This window comes from Gopherus evgoodei, chromosome 1 (genome assembly GCF_007399415.2).
Source record: "Gopherus evgoodei ecotype Sinaloan lineage chromosome 1, rGopEvg1_v1.p, whole genome shotgun sequence".
Taxonomy (NCBI): domain Eukaryota; kingdom Metazoa; phylum Chordata; order Testudines; family Testudinidae; genus Gopherus; species Gopherus evgoodei.
This window is the reverse complement of record NC_044322.1, coordinates 281716377-281743155: the sequence shown is the minus strand read 5'-3', so window position 1 is coordinate 281743155 and position 26779 is coordinate 281716377. Positions and strand designations below refer to the sequence as shown.

General features: G+C 41.9%; 1 protein-coding gene across 1 annotated transcript in view; it reads right to left on the bottom strand.

Annotated features, from left to right (window-relative positions):
- The window catches only part of FGD6 (FYVE, RhoGEF and PH domain containing 6), a 106218-nt gene that overhangs the window by 71015 nt on the left and 8424 nt on the right, over positions 1 to 26779 (bottom strand). Inside the window, exon 2 of the mRNA XM_030548524.1 lies at positions 19165 to 21628. Coding sequence (XP_030404384.1) covers positions 19165 to 21628 — 2464 coding nt within the window. The remainder of the gene's footprint in view (positions 1 to 19164; positions 21629 to 26779) is intronic.

The window sequence follows — 26779 nt, the reverse complement described above, 5'->3', positions numbered from 1 at the left end:
CATTTATATAATCTCAAAGAGCCACACTAACCGCAGGGTAAGTAATCATTCTTTCTTCTTCAGGTATGTCCATATGGGTCCCACCATTCCAGTGCTGATAGCTGGCCAGCAGCAGACCCTCAGGACAGTCACAGTGAGCACCAGCTGAATCAGTCAAACAATGAATGAAGTACCACTCTCCTGAACTTGGCATCTGCCCTCGCAGCCATGTCAAGGACAGACTATTTCGTGAAAGTCAGTAGGTTACTCCATGTTGCAGCCTTGCAGATCTCAGAGACTCAGGGCTTTGGAGCAAAGCCCAGAGCTGGAGCCCAGAGCAACTCCGGAGCAGTGGAGCTGCAGGTTTTTGTCTGGAGCTGGAACAGAGCCGGAGCACAGCTCCAAAGCTCTGCAGAGACCAACACATTTTGGAAGCAAGCAAAAGATGCTCTAGTGAGTGTGGCTTGATGTCTGACGAGAGAGGCTCATTAGCCAACTGATAGAATTGCACGCATCCACTTGGAGATTCTTTGCAATGGGATGCCCTGGACAGAATGAGCACAATGAAACTGGGAGATAACAAAAATGGCTTGGTCCTATTAAGGTAATATTACAATGCTCTGTATACCGTGTAGTTCCTTTCCTCCCAGAGATGAACCAGTTTTGAGCTTGGAGAGACAGAATGAGAGAGGCAAGAAATAGCATATTGAACTTCAGGACAGTGTAGGTACTGGTTCAGTCTCCTCAGCTCCAGGATAGGATGAAGACCTCCTTTCTTCTTCAGAATGAAGAAATATCAGGAGAAGCCGCCTCTTTCCCTGAATTCTGTTGGAACCTCCTGTATGGCTCCTAGATGAAGCAACAAGGCCACTTCTGATTGCAGCAGGCTTTCCTGAGAGGTACAGGTAGGGGGTAATGAGTGGAACTGGATGGAGGAGACATGGGCAACGATTGTCCTGGTTACAACTGATCATGCCTGGTGGAATGGAGGGAGGTGGATTCTGAAAGTCGTGCTCATTCACTGGATTGGATATGGCTCTCAACCAAGCTGTCAAGTTTGCTGGCATGCTGTAGGATTGGGGTGCACTGATCAGGAAGAGGAAAGGCTGTGACCTCTGCTTTATCTTGGCCTTTTCCTGGCCCAGTATTCAGGATCCCTGTGTTTGTAAGACAGTGTCCAAGGCTTCAACTGGCACTGAAGGCAGTAAGGCTTGTGGTACAGCACTGAGATGTAAACCCCTAGACAGCATAAGGTGACCTTTGAGTCTTTCAGTGAGTGCAGTGTGCTGTTTGTCTGCCTGCTAAATAGCTCCTTGCCCTTGAAGTGCAAGTCTTCCATAATTGCCTGTACCTCTCTTGGGGTACCCAATGCTTGGAGCCATCACGCTCTGTGTTTCATCACCATGGTGGCCAGAGACTTTGCAATGGTGTTGGAGGCATACATCACAATGTGTAGTGCCAACCTGGCCACCATCTGACCTTCCTTAATTATCTTTTAGCTCCTCTCTGCATCTAGCAGAAACTTTGTGAAGAAAGGTGTCACTTGGTCCCAGGTTAGGAACTCATACTTGGCCAGTAAGGCCTGGCAGTCAGCCACATGCAGAAGGATATGACTTTCTTCCAAAGAGGTCAAGTTGTTTTGGGCCGTTAGTCCAAGAGCACCCCCAAAGACACTTTAATTTCTTCTGTACTGCTGACGTGACCAAGGAACCTGGGTTGGGGTAAATACTTGCACATGTGCCCAGAAAATATGAGGCAAAGCAAGCATCTGCTAGATATGTTCGACTCTCCTAGACGGAACTAGTATTTATTGTGCCCATCCTTTAAATGGATTAGTCCATCACAGGATGGGCAGGGCTTGAAGCTCACAGGTTTTGAGTCCACCATGCTAAAGAGCTCAGGAGGGGTTGGGGGGAAGAGAGCGTCTAGCAATCGATACTTGGTCCAGAGGGTTGGATAAGCTCACATTGGTGCTCAGAACTTTGCAGAGTTAGGCTTTCACACAGCAGAGTCTAGGACAACAAAATGTTATACACCTCTGAAATAAAAACCATGTGTGCAGTTAAGTCAAATGATATTTCTATTGTTCATGCTTCTTAAAACCTTGTCTCTCATTCCAATCCAAACAGTGTCTTTGGGGATTATTTATTAACATTATTGATATTCCAGATCATCGCTGTGGACTAAAGTAACTCCCTGGGGGAGGGTTACCACTGCATCTCCAGGAACTTAAAACAGTGGTGGTGGGGGGGGAGGAGATTATTGCAGTCCTTGGGACTGTAAACAGCTTTAGAGAAGTACCGCACCGGGATGGTTTGCATATACAAGTTCAGATATCAGAGGCCCAAGGAGACAAAGAAAGAGCTTTTGGTATAGAAGGCAGGAGTTTAACCTGGCAGAGGTGCCTTCATTTTGATGTAAAGAAACCAGATGACCTTGTGTGTAGATGATACTCAACCTTGCTGAAGGGTTGGAAGACCTTGAACCTGCCAGGGTCTCCATAGGACTGATGTGGAGCTGTTGGTAAAGTGTTTATATCCTTTTATTGTTTTATATGTTTTCTCTGGATGCGTTCATCCTCAAGCAAATGAAAGAAGAGTGTGGTTATGTTACTCATGACCGCAGTCATTCACTGGTCATTGCTCTTGGAAAGAAACAAAAGAACAGGGGTTGGTCATTAGTCAGACCTGCCAAGAGAAGCAACATGCATTGCAGAGGCCTTTTAGCTTAAGTCTAAAGAGAAGGGAGAGGAATGTGGATCCCTGCCCAGAGAAAAGTGAGGGCTAGAGGCCTGAGTGGGCATTCCAGAAATAGACTACAGAGGGGATTAAAGGTGCAATTACCCTGAAACTGTGACAGAGAGCATATCTATAGCTCTTGAGAACAGATAACAAGAAATTGTTTCATTCTATGCCAAAAACAAGAGGTAACACACTAGTCTCATAAAATTGTGGTCTAATCCCCTCGCCCCCATGTTTCTACCGGTAACGCCAGATGCCCTGCACATGGTATAATTCTGTCAAACTGGCAAATCTGTACTAAAAATATTTTGCTCTACTTCCTGGATGAGATTTTTTCAAAGATGCACAGGGAATCTGAAGGCTTGAAATCCCTCTAAGTAGCTCTGAAAATTTCAGTTCTTATGTTTTTACTGTAATTTATCCAAAGTCCTCAATATCCAAGCTACAGTAAGTGACATATAATTTCTTGACTTTATGTAAAATGTAATTTGAACTGATCAGCTTGTGTCAAAAGTAGAGAAAAATAACGCTGCAAGATAAATTACGTTCTTATAAATACAGGTTTCTGAAATTCTATGATCCCAGGGCTGCCCAAGTCACCACTGGACAATTTGAAGGGGTCAGTCCTTCACATTTTGAAAAGATTACCAAATTCAACCTCGTGGTACACTTGTGTTAAATTTCCCCCTTGGACAAAAGTTTGTCTGGATCTTTTTCTGAATGAGAAAAAGAATGGACATAATATTTATAACAAGATTTATACCAAATATAAAACAAAAAGCAGTTTAAACTGTACAGTAGTATAAATAGCCATATTAGAAACACAACCTTTTTGTCATCCGCTGTATTTTGGAACATACCTCAGACAATGGATGCATGTCAGCTTCTTGAGTATATAGGAAAGTTAAGAGTATGTGTTATAGTTCTAAAGGTCTCTTTGAGACCATCCGGATCCAGCAGAGTGCTCCAAGAATGTTTCTTATGGCCATTTTCTTTTTAAACCAAAAAGAGCTAGCTATCCCAGCTGCCATACTATCTCAGAGTAATTCCTGTTCAGCTTTAAGTCCATTCATCATGCTACTCCCATTTCCCCAGCTCCATGGGTCACTGTACAACACATAACCCCTCACATTCTTTTACCTCAGTAGTTTAACCTTGGGATGATACTTCTCTACAAATTAATAATGAAAATCAATGCCCATTTAGCAACTTTTGTAGACACAAATATCTCAAGTGTTCATGGATCAAATGGCAAGCCCATGCAGAATGAAAATACTTCCATGGGCTTTTGATCAGCGCCCCCAAAGAGAGATCTGAAGATTTCAATATCTGGATTTAATGGATTTGGTACTTTAATCACATCTTAAAGACAGTCCTATACATATAAGCTCTTTAATGAAATTTGAGCGCATCTTCATTTAGAAAATTCTTCTCTCCCTTGTATTGTATGCCTCAATCTTTCCCTCATGGCCATTTTAGCTTCTCTGCCCATGTGCCATTGTTTTCTTCTCTTTTTCTACCCTCTTATTCTCTTTTTAAAACTTTGCCACCATGTATTAATTCCCGCTAATAACCCAATTTTATGTCAAAGCTTTCTTCAGGGAGTAGTTGTTCTGTTCTGTGTTAAGCACTTGCACAGACTTCTGTAATCCTACTCTCTCCCAAAATATCCATCCTGATCTTGTTTCCTCTTTATCAGATATTCTTTGCCCATGCTCTCAACATTAATAAGCTTTTTGGAACGAGAAACTTCTGCATTATCAGTCATGTGAAACACCTCACTGTTAACTCATCACACTGTTCCCTGAGTAAGAACATCCTGCCATATCATGTGATCCAGCTGTCTATAGATAGATGTGGTTAAACTTTTTGTTATTTACATAATCTTAAGAATATTCATTTGTCTGATAATGTAGCATTTTAATGGGTATTTAAATGGTAATACTAGATTTTTCTTATTGCTTGCTGAGATAACCAGTAAAGCAACCTATAACAGTATTTATGTCACATGAAAAAAATGGAAGGTAAGAGATATTGTGGCAATTCTTTGCAAATTATGACAAAGCAATTCTGGCAAGAAACAAAAACTACTTGTTAGTATGAATATCTTATGGGCTTCTAAACTTTAAGCACAATCATAAACAAAATCTGAAAACGTTATGGTTATAATGGCAACTATTTTTCATATAAGTTTTTCCCTGTGAAGTATGTGTCAACTCCATCGTGTCTCTTTATTTTAATAGTTTATTAAATAATATCTGTAGATCATATGGGTTCCAGAGACTTGCTAGAGTTTAACAGCTGAAATCCCTGAAAGTTCTGCCCTCTCTGAGCATTCTCCATTCTCTCACAGCGCCTACATGTGATTGGACTGAGCATGCACCATCCCGACAGAACAGCGGAGCATATTCCAGCCCAGGGCTATAATATTGAAGCCAGAAGTTCTTTAATGTAGTTTTCATATATAATTATAAATAAGTAAAAATTTTATTAAAACTAGGGCTCCCGATTAATCGCAGCTAACTCACATGATTAACTCAAAAATTAATCGTGATTAAAAAATTAATATCAATTAATCACAGTTTTAATCAAACTACTAAACTATAGAATGCCAATTGAAATGTATTACATATTTTGGATGTTTTTCTACATTTTCAAATATATTGATTTCAATTACAACACAGAATACAAAGTGTACAGTGCTCACTTTATATTATTTTTTATTATAAATATCTGCACTGTAAAAATGATAAGCAAAAGAAATAGTATTTTTGAATTCACCTCATACAAGTACCATAGAATACGGTCATCTCTTTATCGTGAGAGTGCAAATTACAAATATAGATTTATTTTTTGTTACATAACTGCACTCCAAAACAACACAATGTAAAACTTTAGAGCCTACAAGTTCACTCAGTCCCACTTTTTGTTCAGCTAATCGCTAAGACAAACAAGTTTGTTTATATTTACAGGAGATAATGCTGCCCACTTATTATTTACATCACCTGAAAGTTAGAACAGGCCTTTCGCATGGCACTTTTGTAGCCTGCATTACAAGGTATTTACATGCTAGATATGCTAAACATTCATATATCCCCTCATGCTTCGGCCACCATTGCAGAGGACATGTTTCCACGCTGATAACACTCATTAAAAAAAAAAAAAAGATGTGTTAATTAAATTTGTGACCGAACTCCTTGGGGGAGAACTGTATGTCTCCTGCTCTGTTTTACCTGCATTCTGCCCTATATTTCATATTATAGCAGTCTCAGATGATGACCCAGCAAATGTTGTTCCTTTGAAAAATACCTTCACCGCAGATTTGACAAAAAGCAAAGAAGGTACCAATCTGAGATTTCTAAAAATAGCTACAGCACTGGACCCAAGGTTTAAAAATCTGAAGTGCCTTCCAAAATTTTGAGAGGGACAAGGTGTGGAGCATGCTTTCAGAAGTCTAAAAAAAAAGAGCAACACTCAGATGTGGAAACTACAGAACCTGAACCACCAAAAAAGAAAATCAGCCTTTTACTGGTGGCATCTGACTCAAATGATTAAAATGAACATGTGTCGGTCTGCACCGCTTTGGATTGTTATTGAGCAAAACCTGTCATTAGCATGGACACGTGCCCTCTGGAATAGTGGTTGAAGTATGAAGGGACATATGTATCTTTAGCACATCTAGCATGTAAATATCTTGTGATGACAGCTACAACAGTGCCATGCAAATACCTGTTCTCACTTTCAGGTGACACTGTGTTGTTTTAGAGTGCAGTTATTTTTTGTACATAATTGTACATTTGTAAGTTCAACTTTCATGATAAAGAGATTGCACTACAGTACTTGTATTGGGTGAATTGGAAAAATATTATTTATTTTGTTTTTTTGCAGTGCAAATATTTGTAATAAAAAAATTAAGTGAGAACTGTACACTTCATAGTCTATTGTAATTGAAATCAACATATTTGAAAATGCAGAAAACATTCAAAATATTTAAATAAATCGTATTCTATTGTTTAACAGAACGATTAATCGTGATTACCAGCCCTAATTAACACTTATCTAAACCAACTACAGGACTATATCAGCTGCACTCAAGCTTCCACCTACACGTGGGTGGGCCAGCTAGCTGGAGTTTAGGCACCACTTAACTAGAACTAGAGATTTGCGTGTGTGGGAAAGGACAAGATTAGGGGCAAAGCTCAAACTATAACAAGCAGTAAACAATGAATTAATAGTGCAGTGAAGACAAGTCCACAGGGAAAGCCCTTTGTATCAGTGGGACTTGCCCCAGCACAAAGGGCAATAGGTGAGATAGTTTTGTTGTCCTGACATTATGGCAAGGCACAAGGAAACCAATCAGTTAATTTTGATCTTCCCTTTATTTTGCCACTAAGTTTACAATTGTGAGTTTCACTCATAAGTGGTTGAGAGCTCTGCCTTTGTAGATATTCAGAGCACTGAAGGACAGAGAGACCTCTGCAGAAGATTTTTTTTTTTTTTAAAAGAAGAAATAGATCAAGGCAGCTGTGAGGATTCACACTATCTTTACTGTTGTGGGTCCAGTCTCTCCTCATCTGTTAAAGAATGTCACAAAAAGGATTAAGGAGTGCATGGGTACACTGCATGAACATTTAAGGTATGTCTTCACTGGCAGTGCTTTAATGTGGCTGTGTATTTGTGGCACCCACCTCAACAAGGGGCGCAACTCCCAGCACTGGTGCATGGTCTACACTGCCACTTTACAGCGCTGAAATTTGCAGCGCTTAGAGGGGTGTTTTTTCACATCCCTGAGCAAGAAAGTTGCATCGCTGTAAAGTTGCAGTGTAGACAGGGCCTCAGAGATCCTTCAAGCAGCATGCCGGAAATCAAGCACCTGAGCAATTTGATTGTGGAGATTACTTTGGAAGTTTCTATAAAAACCATAAAAAGAACAGGAGGACTTGTGGCACCTTAGAGATGCATCCGAAGAAGTGGGCTGTAGCCCATGAAAGCTTATGCTCAAATAAATTTGTTAGTCTCTAAGGTGCCACAAGTACTCCTGTTCTTTTTGCGGATACAGACTAACACGGCTGCTACTCTGAAATCTATAAAAACATGACAGTTTTGATAATTACCCTTTTAGAAAACTTCGAGAATTGAAACACAGTAGAGAAACCAGAACATAATCTTGTCTTTTTAAATAGCAGACTTTATTTTTTGACCTCAGATCAAGGACACCCCACGTCCTCTTCCTCCAGTGGGGTTTTGGAGGGGGTTGACTCCCCACTCCAAAGAAATGTTTTGCGGCATTTTTTTCCTCTCTCTCTTTTTTTAAGATCTCTTCTGGATTGATAAGTATTTCGTGGTTATGTATTTGTATAAAATTTTTACTATGCCACTTTTTAAAATCATCATACCTCACATATATACACACTTGCATTACCTTTAAAAACTGCTAACAAATAAAAGTCTTTTAAAAAGAGAAAACTAAAACCAAACTAACGCTATTTTTTATCCCTGCTATTTAACTCAGATATCAAATGCAAACTACTGCTTCCAGAAGTACATAATGACAACTTTCATAGCAGGCTGTCATCCTCCTATAGTTGCAGAAGCATTTTTCATTGTTCTGTTAGAGCCCTGATTGATGATTCCTCTATGCATCTCTTGGAACATTCAAGATAAATATGCATGCATGTCTCAGATGTTCCATGAGCTACATACAAGAACCATATTTTAAACACATCTTTAATTTTAAAATCTCAGTTAAAACTAATTTCTGACAAGATTATTTTTTAAACCAACATCCTTTCTGAATCAAGTCATTACACTTACGTACAGTAAGAGAATACTGATATGTAAATCTAAGCCAAACTATGTGTCCGAAGGTGTTCCAATTCAGCCTCAAAGCACCATGGCACATATCATGAAAAACAGCGTCCGCAGCCATGGTATACTGAAACAACTCCACAGCGGCCATTGTAATGAAGCATGCCAAAATATATTATGCATGTTATAATGTGCATATCTGACATGATATGGCTGAAGCAACATCAAGCATGATTACCAGAAAATTCAATATGCAATGACAAAATAGAGAGTGACCTATAACATTGCCTCGAGACCTGCACATAGACCTCCATACCCAGATCTTTCTCTCACTAGGGCCAGCTAAAAGCCATCTCCAGGCACACTTCTCCTGGAGGGACCCTTGCAGTGTGGCCACCCCCTATTAGAATTAATAAATAAATAATAATAATAAAAAATACCACCATCACTTTGGAGCCATCCACATGAAGCTATCTGCTAGGGAGCCCACTACCTCTCCTCTTGAAGCAAGCAGGGTCTTTGCTGCTACCATAGGTGACTGTGCCCAACAGGGACCCCATTTAGTGTTAAATGCAGAGAGGTCCCTGCGAGAAGTATTGAGATACTGGTATTTTTGCCTTCCTTGCTAATAATGTGTGTATGAAGATTCACTCTAGTTTTGCACAGACAGAAACTCATTGCACATCAACATTTCTTATGTCACACCCCTAAAAAAGAAAAAAGAGAAAAAAAAAGAGAACTACAAACACAAGAGCAAAAAAAAAGACCTCTAAAACACACAGCTAACTTACAACCATGATTTTACTACCTAAGGGTATGTCTACACTGCAGCTAGCAGTGTGCTTCACAGCCCAGACAGACTCAAGCCACACCACTAACTTTTAATGCACTAGCTTGAGCAGAGCTAGCATGAGTCTTGTCTACCCAGATAAGGAGGCAGGCTCCTAGTTGCAGTTTAAACATACCCTAACACACCAGCTTATCTGAACTGTCCTGAAAATTTACCAGCCCAATTCAAAAAATATATTTGCCTGTCCTTTACGATTTCTGACACCAAGGAAAAAACGTATTTTACTTGCTAGCTGGATACAAAACAAAAACAAACAAGTTACTCACTGTCAGTAGAATTTTAGAAGGTTGTAACAGTCTGTGCTGAAATCTCAAGCACATCTTCAGATGGGGAAGCGAACCATACAAAATGAGAACACAAGCTCCTAGCAATATATATTTAAAACATAAAAGCTACTTTACTGCATCAGTGGTATCATGAAGGCCTGATGCTTAACTCCTCATCCTCTGAAATAAGAATTAACACAAGTCCCAAAAAACTGAACCACAAAATCTTGGGAAGTAACTAAATCTGGGGTTGAACTGAACCACACAGTTTGGAAGTAACTAAATCTGGGGCTCTCTCTGAACTTTTACATTTTGGACAATAGCCAACAAAAGAAATAGCTAAACAATAGTACTGAAAAGAATAGTTAATTAAATCAAAGACGAACATGGAGTGACTTAGCTCTTAAAAGTAGTGATGTTTGTACAAGTATCAGCTGACACAGCTTCCTGAGTGGCACACAAAGATACTTGATGAGACACACTTTGGCTCAAACCAAACACATGGACCAGTAAAAACAACTCAGTTATTTCTTACAATGTTGGACTTACTCATGCTCTCTTCTCTCCTGCTTTTTACAGACAGAGACACATTGAAGGGGAAAAAATGTAGATGCTTTTTCTAAGCTTTTGACAGTTTTAGGCTCTGATCCCATTCTGATCAGCATAAGGGTTCCCTCGAGGAAGCCACAGAAGGCAGAGGGGCTCTACACACTTGGAGTGGTCTGCCCACATGGAGCAGACTGGATTGCTATCAAGGTATTAGTTTGGGTAAAATTCCTTTCATTGCCCATAAAGATTTTGGAAGCTTTTATTCCATTTTGCATTTTAGCAATAAAAGTGATTTTCACACATACTGATGTTAGCCTCCACTTTAAGGAAAAAGCTAAATCTTTCATAAACAAATCAGGGGTTCGTAAAAAATGAATATCAGAATTCAAACAGATAAGGCAAATGTGTGCCTTGCTGCATTATATTTGTTATGTTTATTTTAAAGTACAAATATGTACAATATTGTAATACTGTAGTTAGATGTGCATAATCAAGTACAACTGGAAGAACTGGCAATTTTTGCATGCAGTGAGACTAAAATTTAATTAATTAAAATATGAATAAAATTTAATTTTAAGTCAAAATTTTGGCCTCTTTCCTAACACTTCAAAAACGTATTTTTATGTCAAAATCCAACTCAAATGTGTTTTTATTTCGCATTCACAATACAAACAATTAGATTATGTCTTCTTATGGTAAAAATTTCACCTTAAGAAACATAGTATCAAAGAGTTTTAGTAATACATTTCCTGTGCCAATGCTGAAAATAACCTTCAGGAAATGGCTGTTGTTAAGCCACATAAATGAGTCTTTCATCAATTCTCATTTCATATCCAACTTTCTGCTCCATATTTATGTTATGGTACTCTTCTGCATTAAGTTGGAAGACGTGATTTACTAAATACACCACTGTTGGTGGGTCTGAAACAGGAAGAGTCATGATGGAGAAAGAAAACATACTTTCACAATAAGGAACCCTACTTGGTCATTCCCTTAACATGGCAAGATGTGTGTGTGTATGTGTATGTAGAAAGAATGCTCGAATGAAGAAAAAGTGAAAAGCAAGGGGATAGGGTTTAAAACAAAAGAGGGAGAGACTGCATATGTCACCCTTCAAGAGATCAAATTTCCAGGATTTGAAATTCTATTATGAAGGTCAAACAGGGGGTCCAAGAAGCTGTCTTATACTTAAATAGAGAAAATACTAAACAGGGCTAAATGGGATGCCTTTTCATTTACTTCCTTGTTTCTCACTGTGGGAAGAATTTTAAGTTAACAGATGCTGCAATGATTTTGTAGTAGTCACCAACAATCAGACCTTTTAAAATTATCTGCCCATTAGAATTCACAGAATTTTCCAACAGCAGATTATTCATTTTAAAGTGGGTCAAAAAATTTTTTAACAAGCCACTTGGTTATATCCTGGTGGTTTAAAGAAGTTTATAGTGTTCAAATCTGATCCGGATTTAAGGATCAATTACTAGAAAGGCTAAACTTAAATCTGCAACTGAGATTCTTAACCTGGAGGCCACAACCACGCTGCCCTTCCCATAATGCTAATATGGGTATGGGATTCCAATACAGAGAAGGAAGAGAATAATTGATATAGGGGCAGGCAGATTGCTAAATAGTGTGTTGTAAACCCTCTGAGGGAAGGGTGGTGTCTATCTGTATCTGTAAAGCACTGGGGCCTTCATGGACTACAACTAAAAAAAATTGATAATAATTAGCATGACAGCCTTTCAAAATATATTTTGATTATTGTATAAAGAATAAAAAAATTCAGAGTGGTTCTGGTTATAGTGCAGAGATCTGAGATTCTGCCTACTTTCCCAGCTCTGTCCAGCTTCCTAAAGAAGAGGTGAATCAAATACAGTAAGAGTATGCAGTAGGCAAGCAAGAATATCATAATACACTAGATTACTCCATGTGATACAGTGACAGATCAGATTTTTCTGAAAGATAATTAGTTTTGCAATGCAGCATGTTACAACCACCTTGTTGTGTACACTGCTCTTTCTTTTCCAACATGTGGAATGCAGTAGATGCTGCTGAGGTAGCAAGTGAAAATATGTGCAAACCGTGACAGGGTTGGGTATGTGTGTCTACTAACTTGTCAATGAGTCTGTTAGTCTGGGGTTTTCAAAAGAATCTCCTGGGGGTTAAAAAAAAGCTAAAAAGTTTAATTTTATTAAAGTTCTGTTTTGCTTTATACTGAAGACAGTAAAGTCCTACCCAGCTGCTCTTAAGTGTGAGCTTAATTGCAGGAGGTAAAGGTTGGGAGTCAAGTGGAGCAATGGAAGGCTGCTCTTGGGCAGGCATGCATCCAGCCTGACAGGCCAGAGCCAATGCTTTGGGATGACAAAATGTCATGGGAGGCCTGACAAGAGTATCCTTGTAGCTCTGGGAAGACCAACTAGAATGGCACAGTTGCTAAACTCTTGCTGTCTACAAAAGCAGTCTATGGGTAGAAAGGGACATTGTTGTATGGCACCACAGTTAGCATTACTTAGAACAGGAGCAATCCAAATGGCGGAGGGAATACCTATGCACTATAGTAGCTATTATAAGTGTTTTAAAAACAGGCGCAGGTGAAATCCACACATCTGGCCCTTGGTTATGTTATACAGTAGAACCTCAGTTATGGACACCTCAGGAATGGAGGTTGTCCGTAACACTGAAATGTTCCATAACTCTGAACAAGAGGTTACAAGACTTCAGACATGGGGGAAGGGAGGGTTTGGGGCTACAGCCGCAGGGTGTGTGGGGAATAGAGATCTGGGTAAGGTGAGGTGGGGCGGGAGTTGGGGCTTCTGACTTGCGGGAGCACCGGAGCTCAGGGTTTTAGATTGCAGGGGAGTGCTGGGGCTTGGGGCTTTAGCCCCGCAGCTCCGTCCTCGACTTCAGCCCCATCAGGGGTGCCGGGGCTTGGGGCTCCACACAGCTCTGTTCCTGGCTTCATCCAGGAGGGGATGGGGGGAGGGGAATGCCAGGGCTCAGAGCTTTAGCTACAGGTGGGACATGCTGGGGCTGAAACCGGAGCTCCTCTCATAGCTAAAGCCCCAAGCCCTGACACACACACACCCCCAGCCACCCACCCCAGGGCTGAAACTAGGAGCAAAGACTCGAGCCCCAGCACCCCCCTAGGGTTGCCAGGTGTCTGATTTTCAACCGGCGAGTCCAATCAAAAAAAGGAACTTGGCAGTGTCCGGTCAGATATATTGACCAGACACAAAGCCCAGTTACTGCTGGCAGGGGAGAGAAGTGACAGCCTGTTGCCTGGCCCTGAAGCGGTGGCTCCCAAGGCAGCACACGTGCACTGGGTTGGGCCACGGATGGTCCCTTTGAGGTACATAGATGCCCTCTGTAAGGCTAAAACCGGGAGCGGAGCCACAAGGCTGAAACCCCAAGCTATAGTGCTCCCACCCCAAGCTGAGCCCTGGTGCTGCCGAGGGGCAGAAGCCCTGAGCCCACACACCCATCTGGAGTCCTGAGCCCTCCCCAAAGCTCCAAGGCAGCACAGTATTTGCTGGAGAGGGGGAGGAGGTTTTTTTTTAATGTATTTATTTATTTGTCTGTGCAGCTGCCTGATTACTTCTGGCTCCAGGTGGTGTCCAGTTGACCGGTAAGTCCATAACTCTCCTGTTTGTATCTTTGAGGTTCTACTGCACAGCATTTTCTTTGGTTTTAAAATAGGAGAAGCAAGAGCATCTTGTCAGAGCCCAGCAAACAAGAAATCTCTGAAACTGAAACTTCTTAAAAATACTGGAAAGCTGTTCAAAACAGCCACATTTAAAACCTCCTGATAAGAGTTTAGCACAGACACTGCAAATCTGTTTATGAGACATTATCCTACACAGCCATCTTTTCGGGGAAGCCCGCTTTTTCCACATGTGATGATGGCCTATTCAAGAGAGCTGACCATCAAATTAACATTTATCTCTGGGCCTAATCCTGCAACTCTCACTCATGTTATGTAGTCCCTATTGTTCATGTGAGTAGTCCAAATGGGCCACTCAGCACAAATAATGGTTGCAGAATTAAGCCCACAGCAAATACAAGAACATGCCAAAGATGGAGTTTAACTACAAAGACAGATTTCAAACCTCAAGTAGGCAATAGCTAGCATACAATGTTTTGGTAAAGTTTCCACGAGAAGGAATCTAACCTCAGGATTCCATCAATAACACAGTTTTAAAATTCCTAATCAGACCTGTCCATTAACTTTATTTTCATTTATTTATACTTCAGCATACTTTAAGGTTTTCCAAACAATAATTCTAAATCAGGTCACTGGAAAAAATAAAAAGGAAAGTATGTAGTTGTACTCAGGTAGAGCGCTGAAAGTTTCTCTCAAAGAGAAATCTTCCTACTAGGCAATGTGTTTCAAGGAGCAATAAAATCAGAAATTATGCTAACAACTACAGGCAGCTCTACATTCAATCAAAATCAATTAGCAATCATGTATCACTGCAAAAGCTCAGAGGAAACATTGCCAACATATTCAGGAAACATAGTATATTAATCCAGGAAAAGCTGGAGGAGCAGAGTAACTGAGTCTGAAGCACAAAATAGCAGCTTTGCAACTGCAAATAAATAAATAATTTTTAAAAAGGGGGCCCCCAAAGATGCAGGAAAGTTTAAGTCTATTTGCCTTTTGTCATATCACATATGCTTTAAGTCATATGTAATTTTCCTTTGCATCTTTAGTTTGTTTAGACTGTTGGCAAATTTCCACTCAATTTTAACTTGCTTCCAGTGAAGTTTTTGCCCTCTTTTTGGTAAAAATCTGTTACTATAAAAAGGAGAATGACAAAAATCAAATATTTTTCTTTCACTAAGAGAAATACAAATAAATGCTATTACTTTGAAGTAACTGAGCTGCAGTTACACACCTCCTATAGCAGCGTTAAAAGAAATGTTGCAGTGGTACTTTGGAGACACATAAAAAGCACTAGCTTTTAGTAATGCTTCAAACCTGAACACTCACTTCTTAGAAAATAGGCAGTTACTTCATTCCTTGCTTATGCTGTCTCCTGCTAATTACGGTAATTTAAAACTTGGCATGCATTTAGAAATGCACTTTCTGTCCCTCCCCTTCCCAGTCACCATTCTTCTCTCATTATATTTTAATTAAAAATGAAATGCCCTAAAACCCAACAAAACAAAAAGCTAATGCATTCATCTTCTTTACCCTATTTAAAATGTTTTGTCTTGATTTATTAGTCTGAAAACTAATAATCTATATTAAAAAGACTCTTGCCCTTGAAACTAGATTTTCGGTATTGTTCCCATGGCAGAACATCCAAAGTCAAGTTAGCTTCATTTATTAGTTCTAGTCATTACTTTCCTTTCTCAAGGTATCCCACAGAACATTTCAGAGACGTGAACGAGTTTGACAACAGTAATGTGTTAAATATGTAGGTAAAACACAGCAGACAATATGAATTCAGTGGTTCTCACACACTTTTGGGACACTAAGGGTGTAATGAACCTAGCTCCACTCCCATTCAAGCCATTGATAAAACTTCAATGGGAGTGACGATAGGCTAACCCCTTTGAAAATCCCACGCCAGAATATTTTACTAAGAAAGCGGCTTTCCTCTTAAATAGCCTAACTACAGCACTTATCTTCTAAGGGTATGGCTACATTTGGAATTTCAAAGCGCTGCCCCGGCAGCGCTGCGGGAGCGCTGCCGCGGCAGCGCTTTGAAGTGTGAGTGTAGTCAGAGCGGCAGCGCTGGGAGAGAGCTCTCCCAGCGCTGCATGTAAACCACATCCCTTACGGGTGTAGCGTGCAGCGCTGGGAGCCGCGCTCCCAGCGCTGCTGCCCTGATTACACTGACGCTTTACAGTGCTGTATCTTGCAGCGCTCAGGGGGGTGTTTTTTCACACCCCAGTTGCAGCGCTGTAAAGTGTGAGTGTAGCCAAGGCCTAAGAGTGCTACTGGATCTTTAATTTCCTCCAAGAAGGTTACCAAATGAGCAGAATGTGCCTCAATGTAATTGATCATCTGAAATTAGGATAAAATTGCAAGAGCTATTAATTCTTATGATTTGGGCATAATGGGATCAGGAAAAAATTTCTCACATGGTATAGTACCATTGGGTACACTATAAAGCAGTAGTCCCCAAACTGTGGGTCACGCCCCCACTAGGAGGGCACAGAGGAACATTTGGGAGGGGGGCACGGGCCAACTCCCACGGGGGGGCAAGGAAGGACCGCCACTCAGTCCAACTCCACCCTCAGCCCAGCTCCAGCTCCACACTGCTACCAGCCCAGCTCCAGTCACAGGTCCACTTTGCCCCCTACTCCACCCTCAGCCCAGCTTTGTCCTCATTCCCTCTCCACCCCCAGGCCAGATCCACCTCTAGCCCCAGCTCCTCCCCCATCCCCAGTTCAGCCCAAGCTTCTTTGCTGAGCCAACTGTGCAGTAATGGGGTGGGGGAGGAGGAAGGAGTGCGAACAGATTCCATTACTGGTAACGGGGGGTGCAACCAGAAAAGCTTGGGCACCACTGTTATGAAGATTTTAGGCTTTCTTCTAGAGCATCTGAAACTGGATACTGTTGACAGCACATAGGAATAAATGGACCCGTGATCTATTCTGGTACATCAAGCCTTGTGTTCCTGTGGTTAGGTTGTATTTGTGCTTTAGTAGTAATGTTTGAGGTACAGTTCTTTCAACTTACAGGCTGTGTTTCAAAGTACAAGTTCTTTTGCACTGCAGTTTTAAATTATAAAAAAGGATTGCTACTAACAAATCTCAAAGGCCAGGCTATGGAAATTTTAGGGAAAGTGGTCTAATAGAAAGGGGCAAGTGCACATGCAACATACTAGGTTTATGTAATCCAGGGCATCAGCCTGCTTGGAAGTGTTACTCTGCTCCCCTTTTCAAAGTCTTCAAGTATTCATGAATACCACAGAAAGACAGAGGGCTCGTCCAGACTAGGGGGGGGAATCGATCTTAGATACGCAACTTCAGCTACGTGAATAACGTAGCTGAAGTCGAATATCTAAGATCGGATTACTCACCCGTCCAGATGGCACGGGATCGATGTCCGCGGCTCTCCGTGTCGATTCCGGAACTCCGTTCAGGTTGATGGAGTTCCGGAATCGATATAAGCGCGCTCGGGGATCGATATATCGCGTCTAGATTAGACGCGATATATCGATCCCCGAGCAATCCTTTTTAACCCGCCGATACGGCGGGTAGTCTGGACGTACCCTGAGTGATGATGAAATACAACACCACATAACTCTGGTTCTAATCTAACATCTAAAAAGAAGCTATACGAAGGCAGAAGCAAGCACTTTACTTCAGTAAACAACAAAAATAATACTGTACTCAGTTCATAAGACAAATACGTGAGGGTAAATGCATAAGATATCACATTCAACACTATGAAGCTTAACTAGACTACTTCCCTCAATAATGGCTCCCACAGTCCTACAAAGGAAAGTAATTCGATGTAGATGAAAAGGAATTCAATGTACAAGTTTATACAACCTAAAAATGTTATAAGGATGCCATTTTAAATATTTTTTCCCCCTTTACAGCAAGCATCTCATTGCAAAACACTAAGTTCTCTCACTGGTGAGACACACAAAATAAAGCAAAGCCTTTGTACTCTACATGTAAAATAAGAGCAGCTGTGATTGTCTTTACGAAGTTTGGTCTATACACCAGCCTTGCAGTTCATCTCAATAAGCACCCCCTTCCACCAGGGTCACATTACAAAACTATAGTGCAAGGAATTGCAAAAAGTATCTTGCTGGGCACTAAGCTATGAATAGCTACATATTCCATTCAAAATCTGAGCATGGATTTACGAAACCCTAAAACTCTACAAAAGTGAACCTTTTATTAATGAAGTCACTAAAGCATACATTTAAGCACTGTCCATCACAAAGAGAGCTTTCCATTGGACTGTTTAGCTAAGAGCATTTAAGCAAGTTCATTCTGCGACTCAGTCTTTATTTACAGGAGCTTTTCCAGATTGAATACAAGCAACAGTTAGCTATTACCATCAATTCCAGTTTAAGAATACTCTAAATTCCGAAGAAAAGTAGTTGGCTTATCTATCTTTAAGTCTGATTAGATACTGGGAATGATAAAAATTCACCTTTTCCTTGATACTAAATTCTACAAGTAGATCCAAGAGTTATTTCACCAAGAAAAAATCCTCCGGGTCACAAATTGTTACTAAATTAACATATATGGGTGAAAATACATAGGGGTATTAGAATCATAGAATCATAGACTTTAAGGTCAGAAAGGACCATTATGATCATCTAGTCTGACCTCCTGCATAATGTAGGCCACAGAATCTCACCCACCCACTCCTGTGTCTGACCCACTGAAGTCCTCAAAGCATGGTTTAAAGACTTCAAGGTGCAGAAAATCTTCCAGCAAGTGACCCGAGCCCCATGCTGCAGAGGAAGGCAAACCCCCTCCAGGGCTTCTGCCAATCTGCCCTGGTGGAAAATTCCTTCCCGACCCCAATATGGCGATCAGCTAAACCCTGAGCATGTGGGCAAGACTCAGACAGACACATACCCAGGAAAGAATTCTCTGTAATAACTCAGATCCCACCCCATCTAACATCCCATCACAAGCCACTGGGCGTATTTACCGCTAGCAGTGAAAGACAAATTAATTGCCAAAATTAGGCTATCCCATTATATCTCCCCCTCCATAAACTTCTCAAGCTTAGTCTTGAAGCTAGATATGTCTTTTGCCCCCACTATTCCCCCTGGAAGGTTGTTCCAGAACTTCACTCCTCTGATGGCTAGAAACCTTCGTCTAATTTCAAGTCTAAACTTCCTGATAGCCAGTTTACATTGTTTTGCCAACACATAATAAAAACAAGCATATTTCCTAAATTCACCATTCAAACAACAATGAAAATTTGTCTGTATCCAGCACATAGAGCTGGATCTATTTTACACACACTTTCCTCTTACATTACCTGCCATGTCTTGTATGGCTGCTTGTAGCGTCATATGGGTCTTCCACCTCATATACATTTGTATCATAGTCTTCCATCACACTGCTGGAATTCTGCCATTCAAAACATGGATTTTTATCAGAAGACTGAATAAAAGGCAAGTTTTCATACTCTGGAATTTCTTCATAGTGGCGCACACTCTCATATTCTGGTGGATAATCGCTTGTAAGAGAATTCAAGTGTGTTTGTGACAACTGCTTCCCTGAGAATATTTGTTCATCTAAAGACTCTAATCTTTGACTGTTTGGTATATCATGCTGACTCCTATGTCTCTGTCTTTTCTTTTGTGATGCTGGGCTACTTATTTCTGCAGAACGTGCCTTGGCAGATTTAGTTTTCCTTTCGCTTGCTAGGGATGTTACATTCCAGTTGTTACCAATACCATTCCCTTGCCCAGTGGGAAGACTAGCTATGGCACTATCCATGGACTGGCTGCCCCTGGAAAAAAATTTCTGGAAGTCACTTTTCATTATGCAAACAGATAATTTAATGTTGAGAAATTTCTTTAAATTTTTTTTCTTCTGACTGTCTTTGGGAGGTTTGTCCGTTCTGTCCATATCCACGGAAGACAGAGATTTAGCTCTAGGCTTGATCACAGCAGTTGAAAGGTCAGAGTTTGTGGCAATGGTGGCAGTTTTTAATGATTCTGGATTGCCTGAAAATGGCAGGATAGGATGAGGTAATTTCCAGACAGGTTTCTCTGAAGAACGTTTTGGCATGTCACAGTAAGGTGAAATACATTGTTCTTTGGCCAACATATGCCTTAAATAAGTTCTTTCCAGAACATTTTCTGATTTTTTATCTTCACTGGAAACATAAGAACTTTTTTCAACAAGCTCCTCTGATGCAGCTTTTTTCAGCAGTCCAGCAGCAGGCAAGCTGTGTCTTTGAGGTTTTTTAGGAACAGTCCTTGGTGAATTTTCATCTTTTACATGAATTTCTTTATCTTCTGGTTTGTGCACAGAAACATCAAGGCTACTGGAGGCAGGCAAGTGCTGACTGCAAGTCAATTTGAGCTGCTTAGGCAAACTCATGGACAGAGCACTGCTTCGTATAAAATTAGTCCTTTTGTCCACAGCAGCTAACATACTTGTGTCATCTGTCATTTCATCTGCAGGACTTGTTAAATTAAGGTCTTCATCCAAGGAACGTTTAACATTTTCTGTCATGAGAGAAACTTCTTGCAGAAGCTGAGGCAAGATATTGTGTGAAGTTAATTCTTCAGTATCAGATCCCTTCACCCCATGTATTTTCTCAGCAAGATTTTGAGGAATCTCAAATGTATTAGTCTGATGCACTTTTTCTGGATGATCATTATATGAAACACTCTGACCAAGAACATTAATTTTTGCCGTTTTTTTAAAGATGTGCTCAGAAAATCCAGCAGAATCACTCTTTGAATTAATCGGTTCTCTTGTTCCTTCACCAGAAATATCTATACCATCTTGACGGACTAGACATGCAGCACGTGGCTTTCTCGGTTTTGGAACTGGAAGCATTTTTGAGCTAGATGTTGAACACACTCCAGAAGAAGGTGGAGTTTTATCATCTCCTTTCATACAGATTCCACCTGGAAATGTAATGTCACTATTTACATTGCCATTTTCTAGGGTTTCTTGGTTCAATGAGCAATAGCAATTGTGGTTGCTTTCAGTCAGACTGGAACAGGTTTCAGACATGTGAATTTCATCAGCACCTCTCTTATTGTGGTTATTTTGTGGCTTGCCTGTAGCTTCCTCAGACCCAGAAAACTGCACAAGATCTGTAAATTCTATTTTAACTTCACTGTTAGAACTACTACTATCATCCCTTTCAAGTTCATCTGGACACTTGTCCCTCAAAGGGCTGCTACTAGGGAATATACTTTGTGTCAGAACATCTTTGAGGGTCCCTTCCAGAAGGCTGGCCTTTAATACTACCCGATTTCTATTTGCCACTTTTTCACTATGATTGTCCTGTATTGTCATACCTTTTGTAGATGGTGCAATTTGTTCACCTATCTTGATATTCTCTAAGTTCTCAAAGTGTTCAAAAATTATTTGAGTTTTACATGTGCTCTCCCCATTTCCAAGCTTATGGATGCATTCAAAATTGCAAGAACACATTGGTATAATGTAAGCAGTATCCTCAGTGCTTTCTGCAGAGTCTCCATTTTTATAATTCAGGTGGTCTAGAGTTTCAGAAGAATGTCCTTTGTGTTCTTCTAGGCTTTTGGTGTTTTTTCTTAAAGATGATGGAGGTCTAACTTCAGGAACAGATGAACTCTTGAGAACCTTTGGTTTTGGTGCTATTGCTGGTTTAGTTTTCTTTGTTGTTTGTATAACACCAGCAAACACAACATCTGGCTTAGGTGCAACAGGGGGAGGTGATGCCTTGTGTCCTACCACAAATTTTGGTTTTGGGGCCACTGGTGGCTTCTTTATTTCTAGAAAGGAAAAAACAAAAATTTTAATCATTATGAACCTACAAAACAACTTATCTTGCATTACAGTACTTTTAAAAGATTCAACTTTTTATAACATTTAAACTATTCAATTATTTACACTATTTCACTTTACCGCCACCTTACTTTTTCCTTACTAGCATTTCTTCCTTTTAGTAGAAACACTCAAGTACTTTAAGGGGGAAAACTTAGGTTTTCTAAAACAAGAGTTTTTCAAAACCTAAAGCCTGTTAGAAATGTTTATCTAAAAATATTCAAAGTACTTAAAAAGGATGTTTTGCTTGCCAAAACACTGACGGGTGATGAGAACTGAAGTCTACAAGCCTAGTTTTGCAGTTTATGTGAAGCATCATAAAAAAGTATTTAAAGCATAAAATAGCGAAAATTAAAGCAGACTAAACATTTTATTGTAATATCAATTAATTCTATTATTACAATCATCAGTAATAAATCAATAACCTCCCTTCACTTTCAATATGCAGCTATTTAACTTAACTATGTTCTTTCCCTCTCTATTTTTGCAGAAACATCTACTAATGGGAATCTGCCACTACAACCAGTGATAGGAATTGGGTTCTGAAAAATGAAGTTTGGATGACAACTGATTCTCTAGCAGTGAAGCGCATTCCAAGATAGGAAGCACAATGAGGATATACAATGTCTTACTGAATTTTCCATCCCAAGGCATGTTATTTTCTATCAGTTGGAAGCTGTCACCACAATTATGGCTTACGATCCATCTGATACTACTAGAAATCACACTTTTCTTTTTTTTAAAGTATTCACTGATAGGACATTTTAATACATGCAGGAGATTACTCATAACATTTAGAAATCTAAAAAGATATCCCACCACCAGGGCATGGCTACACTTGTGAGTTAGAGTGCATTAAAGCAGCCCAGTGCACTCTAACTCATGATGCATCCACACTGGTAAGGCACGTAGAGCGCTCTGACTCCGCAGCTAGAGCGCTCCTGGTAATCCACCTCGGCAAGTGGAATAACATTTGATGCACCCCCGCTGGAGTGCCGCAGTGCCAGTGTGAACGCCCTGGTCTGTTAATGCTCTCTGATCAGCTCCAGAAGTGTCCCACAATGCCTGTTCTAGCCACTCTGGTCATCAGTTTGAACTCTACTGCCCTGCCCTCAGGCGACCAACCGTCAGACCCACCCTTTAAATTCTCTGGGAATTTTGAAGATCCCCTTCCTGTTTGCTCAGCCCAGTGTGGAGTGCTATCAGCAAATCTTTCCAGGTGACAATGCCTCCATGTGCCAGGCGATCCCCAGTATAGAGCAATGGCGAGGTGCTGGACCTCATCAGTGTTTGGGGGGAGGAAGCTGTCCAGTCCCAGCTGCAGGAATTATGATACCTTTGGGCAGATATCAAGGGACATGACAGAAAGGGGCCATGACTGGGACACACTGCAGTGCAGGGTTAAAGCGAAGGAGCTGTGGAATGCCTACTGCACAGCCCGCAAGGCAAACAGCCGCTCCCGTGCTGCCCCCGCAACCTGCCATTTTTACAGAGAAGGACACGATACTTGGGGGCAACCCCACCACCACTCTGAGTACCACTATGGACACTTGAGAGCCCAGTTCAACAAGGCATGAGGAGAAGGAGCAGCAAAGCAGGAGCGAGGGTGCTGAGGTGGAGGAAGACACCCTGGAATCCCTAGCTGCATGCAGCCAGGAGCTGTTCTCAAGCCAAGAGGAAGGTAGCCAGTCGCGGCGGCTGGTGCTTAGGGAAGGACAAAACACCAGAAGAGGTTCCCAGTAAGCGGCTTTTATTTTGGGAAGGAAGTTATTCAGTGCGGGCTCTTGGGGCGAGGAGTGTTAGGGCTGCATGCATGCCTAGATACAGAGTAGGGCGTTGATGTGCTCTCTCACATCGCGGAAATCAGCCTCAGTGATCTCTTCAAAGGTCTCAGACAGAACTTGGGCAATGCATTTGCGCAGGTATCTTGGGAGAGCCACTGTGGTCCTTGTCCCAGTCAGGCTAACATGTCCGTGCCACTGTGCTGTGAGGGGACGGAGGGCACCATTGCTGCACACAGGCAAGCTGCATATGGGCCAGGGCAGAAGCCGCATTGTAATAGAAGACCCTTCCTTGCTTCCCAGGTCACCCTCAGCAGCGAGATATCTCCAAGATGAACTCCTGTGGAAAGTGTGGGGACAGTGTTCAGTATAGGGGCCCCCTGCAGCTGTTAGCTCTCCCCAACGCACAGAAACCCAGAGGACAGTACAGCCATGAAACAAATCATTCCCCCTTGACCCTGTGCTTACTCACCATTTTGGGGCTCCCAGGGGTTATGTGCGCTTGCTTTATGATGGGCAAATTATGTTATTTTGTAGACTGTGCCTGCCCTCCGTAAGTACGGGGGAATCATTGCTCTGTCTGGTGTGAACAATGCTATCTTTGTTAAGTGTTGCATTTTGCCTTTAAGATGCAACCTTGAGATATCAGCCGTCGGGGTTATCACCGGCCAAGAGACTGCAAAGACTCAGGAAGAGGCCACGTAGAAGAAAGGAAGACATGCTGCATGAAGTAACACAGCAGTCACTTAATGAGAATCTAAAAGTGCAGGAGCGGATGGAGAGTTAAAGGAGCATCCGCTAGCAGAATGAAGAGCGCTGGCACAAATGCGCGGAGCTCCAGCAGCAAAGTACGGATCAGCTGATAAGCATCATGGAGAGACAAGCGGAATCTATCCGGGTGCTCACGGCCATGCAGGCAGAGCACTACTGCACCCACCCTCCCACTGCAGCACTTGTTCCAAAACTCTTTCCCTGGTGCCCCCATGTCACCTCCAACCCACTTTCCCCAACATTCTGGTTCTTATCGCCACCACCCAACCCTGAAAACTACAACTCTTATCCTCTGCACTCAACCCATATCACCATGCAGTATAGCCATCCGGAAGTGCAGCACTCATTGCACAGCACTCCAGACAGGAAGGCTGAGTATGATAACAGGACATATGCAAATCTGTGATTGTACCGTTCCCCACCCCACCCCCGTGCCCTGTTTCCCAAGCAGTTGTGTTTCTTTTCAATAAATGGATTTACTGGCTTTGAAAACATTCTTTATCATTGCATAAAGTAAAAAATACCTTAGCCCAGGAAGGCAACAGGCACTACAAGTCAGCATAGCAAACACAGATTCCTACTAACATTGGAACCACTACACTTCACTCCAATGCAGGGCACCAGACATTACGGGTGAATTTCAGCCTCAAATTGCTCCCTCAAGGCATCCTTAATCCTTGCAGCCCCATGCTGGGCCCCTCTAATAGTCCTGCTCTCTGGCTGTTCAAATTCAGCCTCCAGGTGTTGAAACTCTGAGGTCCATGCTTGAGTGAATCTTTCACCCTTCCCTTCACAATGTTATGGAGGGTACAACACCGGGGGCGGGGGGGAAATATAACTGCAGGGATGCTGTCATCGGCCAGGTCCAGCTTCCCATACAGAGAGCACCAGCCGCCCTTTAAATGGCTGAAAGCATACTCCATAATCATTCCGCACCAGCTCGGCCTGTTATTGAACCGCTCCTTGCTACTGTCAAGGCTCCCTGTGTAGGGTTTCATGAGCCATGGCATTAAAGGATAAGTGGTGTCTCCAAGGATCACAATGAGCATTTCGACTTCACGTATGGTGATCTTCTGGTCCGGGAAAAAAGTCCCGGCTTGCAGCTTCCTGAACAGGCCACTGTTCCGAAAGATGCGTGCGTCATGCACCTTTCCAGGCCAGCCTGCGTTAATATCAATTAAACTCCCATGGTGACCCACAAGCGCCTTGAGAACCATAGAGAAATACCCCTTCCGATTAACGTACTCGGAGGCTAGGAGGGCTGGTGCCAAAATTAGAATATGCGTCCCATCTATCGCCCCTCCACAGTTAGGGAAACCCATTTGTGCAAAGCCAGCCACAATGTCATGCACGTTACCCAGAGTCATGGTTCTTCTGAGCAGTATGCAACTAATGGCCTTGCAAACTTGCATCAACACGATTCCAACGGTCGACTTTCCCACTCCAAACTGATTGGCAACAGATCGGTAGCTGTCTGGAGTTGCCAGCTTCCAGACTGCAATAGCCACTCGCTTCTCCCCCATCAGGGAAGCTCTCAACTTTGTGTCCTTGCTCCGCAGGGTGGGGGCGAGTTCCTCACACAGTCCCATGAAAGTGGCTTTTCTCATCCGAAAGTTCTGCAGCCACTGCTCATCATCCCAGACTTGCCTGACGATGTGATCCCACCACTCAGTGCTTGTTTCCTGAGCCCAAAAGCAGCATTCCACAATGGTGAGCATATTCATGAATGCCACAAGCAATCTCTTGTCATATGCTTTACACGAATCGATATCATCATCAGAGTCTTCACTGTCAGCTTGGATCTTAAGGAGTAACAACTGCCAAACGTGATGTTCTGGCGAGACTCATCAACATATTCCTCAGCAGTTTGGGCTCCATTCCCACAGACCAAAAGGGAAGACAGAGCATGCAGCATAAAAAATGTTGAAAGATGGCACCAAATGTGGGTGAAAGCAGAGGGATTGCTGGGATGCAAACTGATGCATCATGGGGCATTGGGACTGGACCCAGAATGCCCTGCATCCCCCACCCCCTTACCACAAGCCACAGCGCCAGATGGGAAGAGGTGCTCTGTGGGTAGCTGCCCATAATGCATCACTCCCAATGCTGCTGCAAGTGCCTCAAATGTGGCCACGCCAGTGCGCTTGCACCTGTCAGTGTGGACAGACTGCAGCGCTTTCCCTACTGTGCTCTACAAAGGCTGGTTTAACTCAAAGCACTCTACATCTGCAAGTGTAGCCATGCCCTCAGTAACGTGCTGATACATGCTGCATATCTGAAGAGATCATTTGGCCCACTGACAAGAAATTACAATATTGTTACAAAACCATGAGGTGCTTCCATTTTTAATGCTAACCTATAAATCCCTGCCTTACTCTAGAAAAGTGAGAAAGAAGACTGAGTGTTAGGCTCTGTCTATACTACAGCTTATGTCAGCATAATTTATGTAGCTTAGGCACGTGAATAAATCACCCCTCAAAGTGACATAAGTTACACTGACATACGCTCCGATGTAGACAGCACTATGTCAGCAGAAGAGCTTCTCCC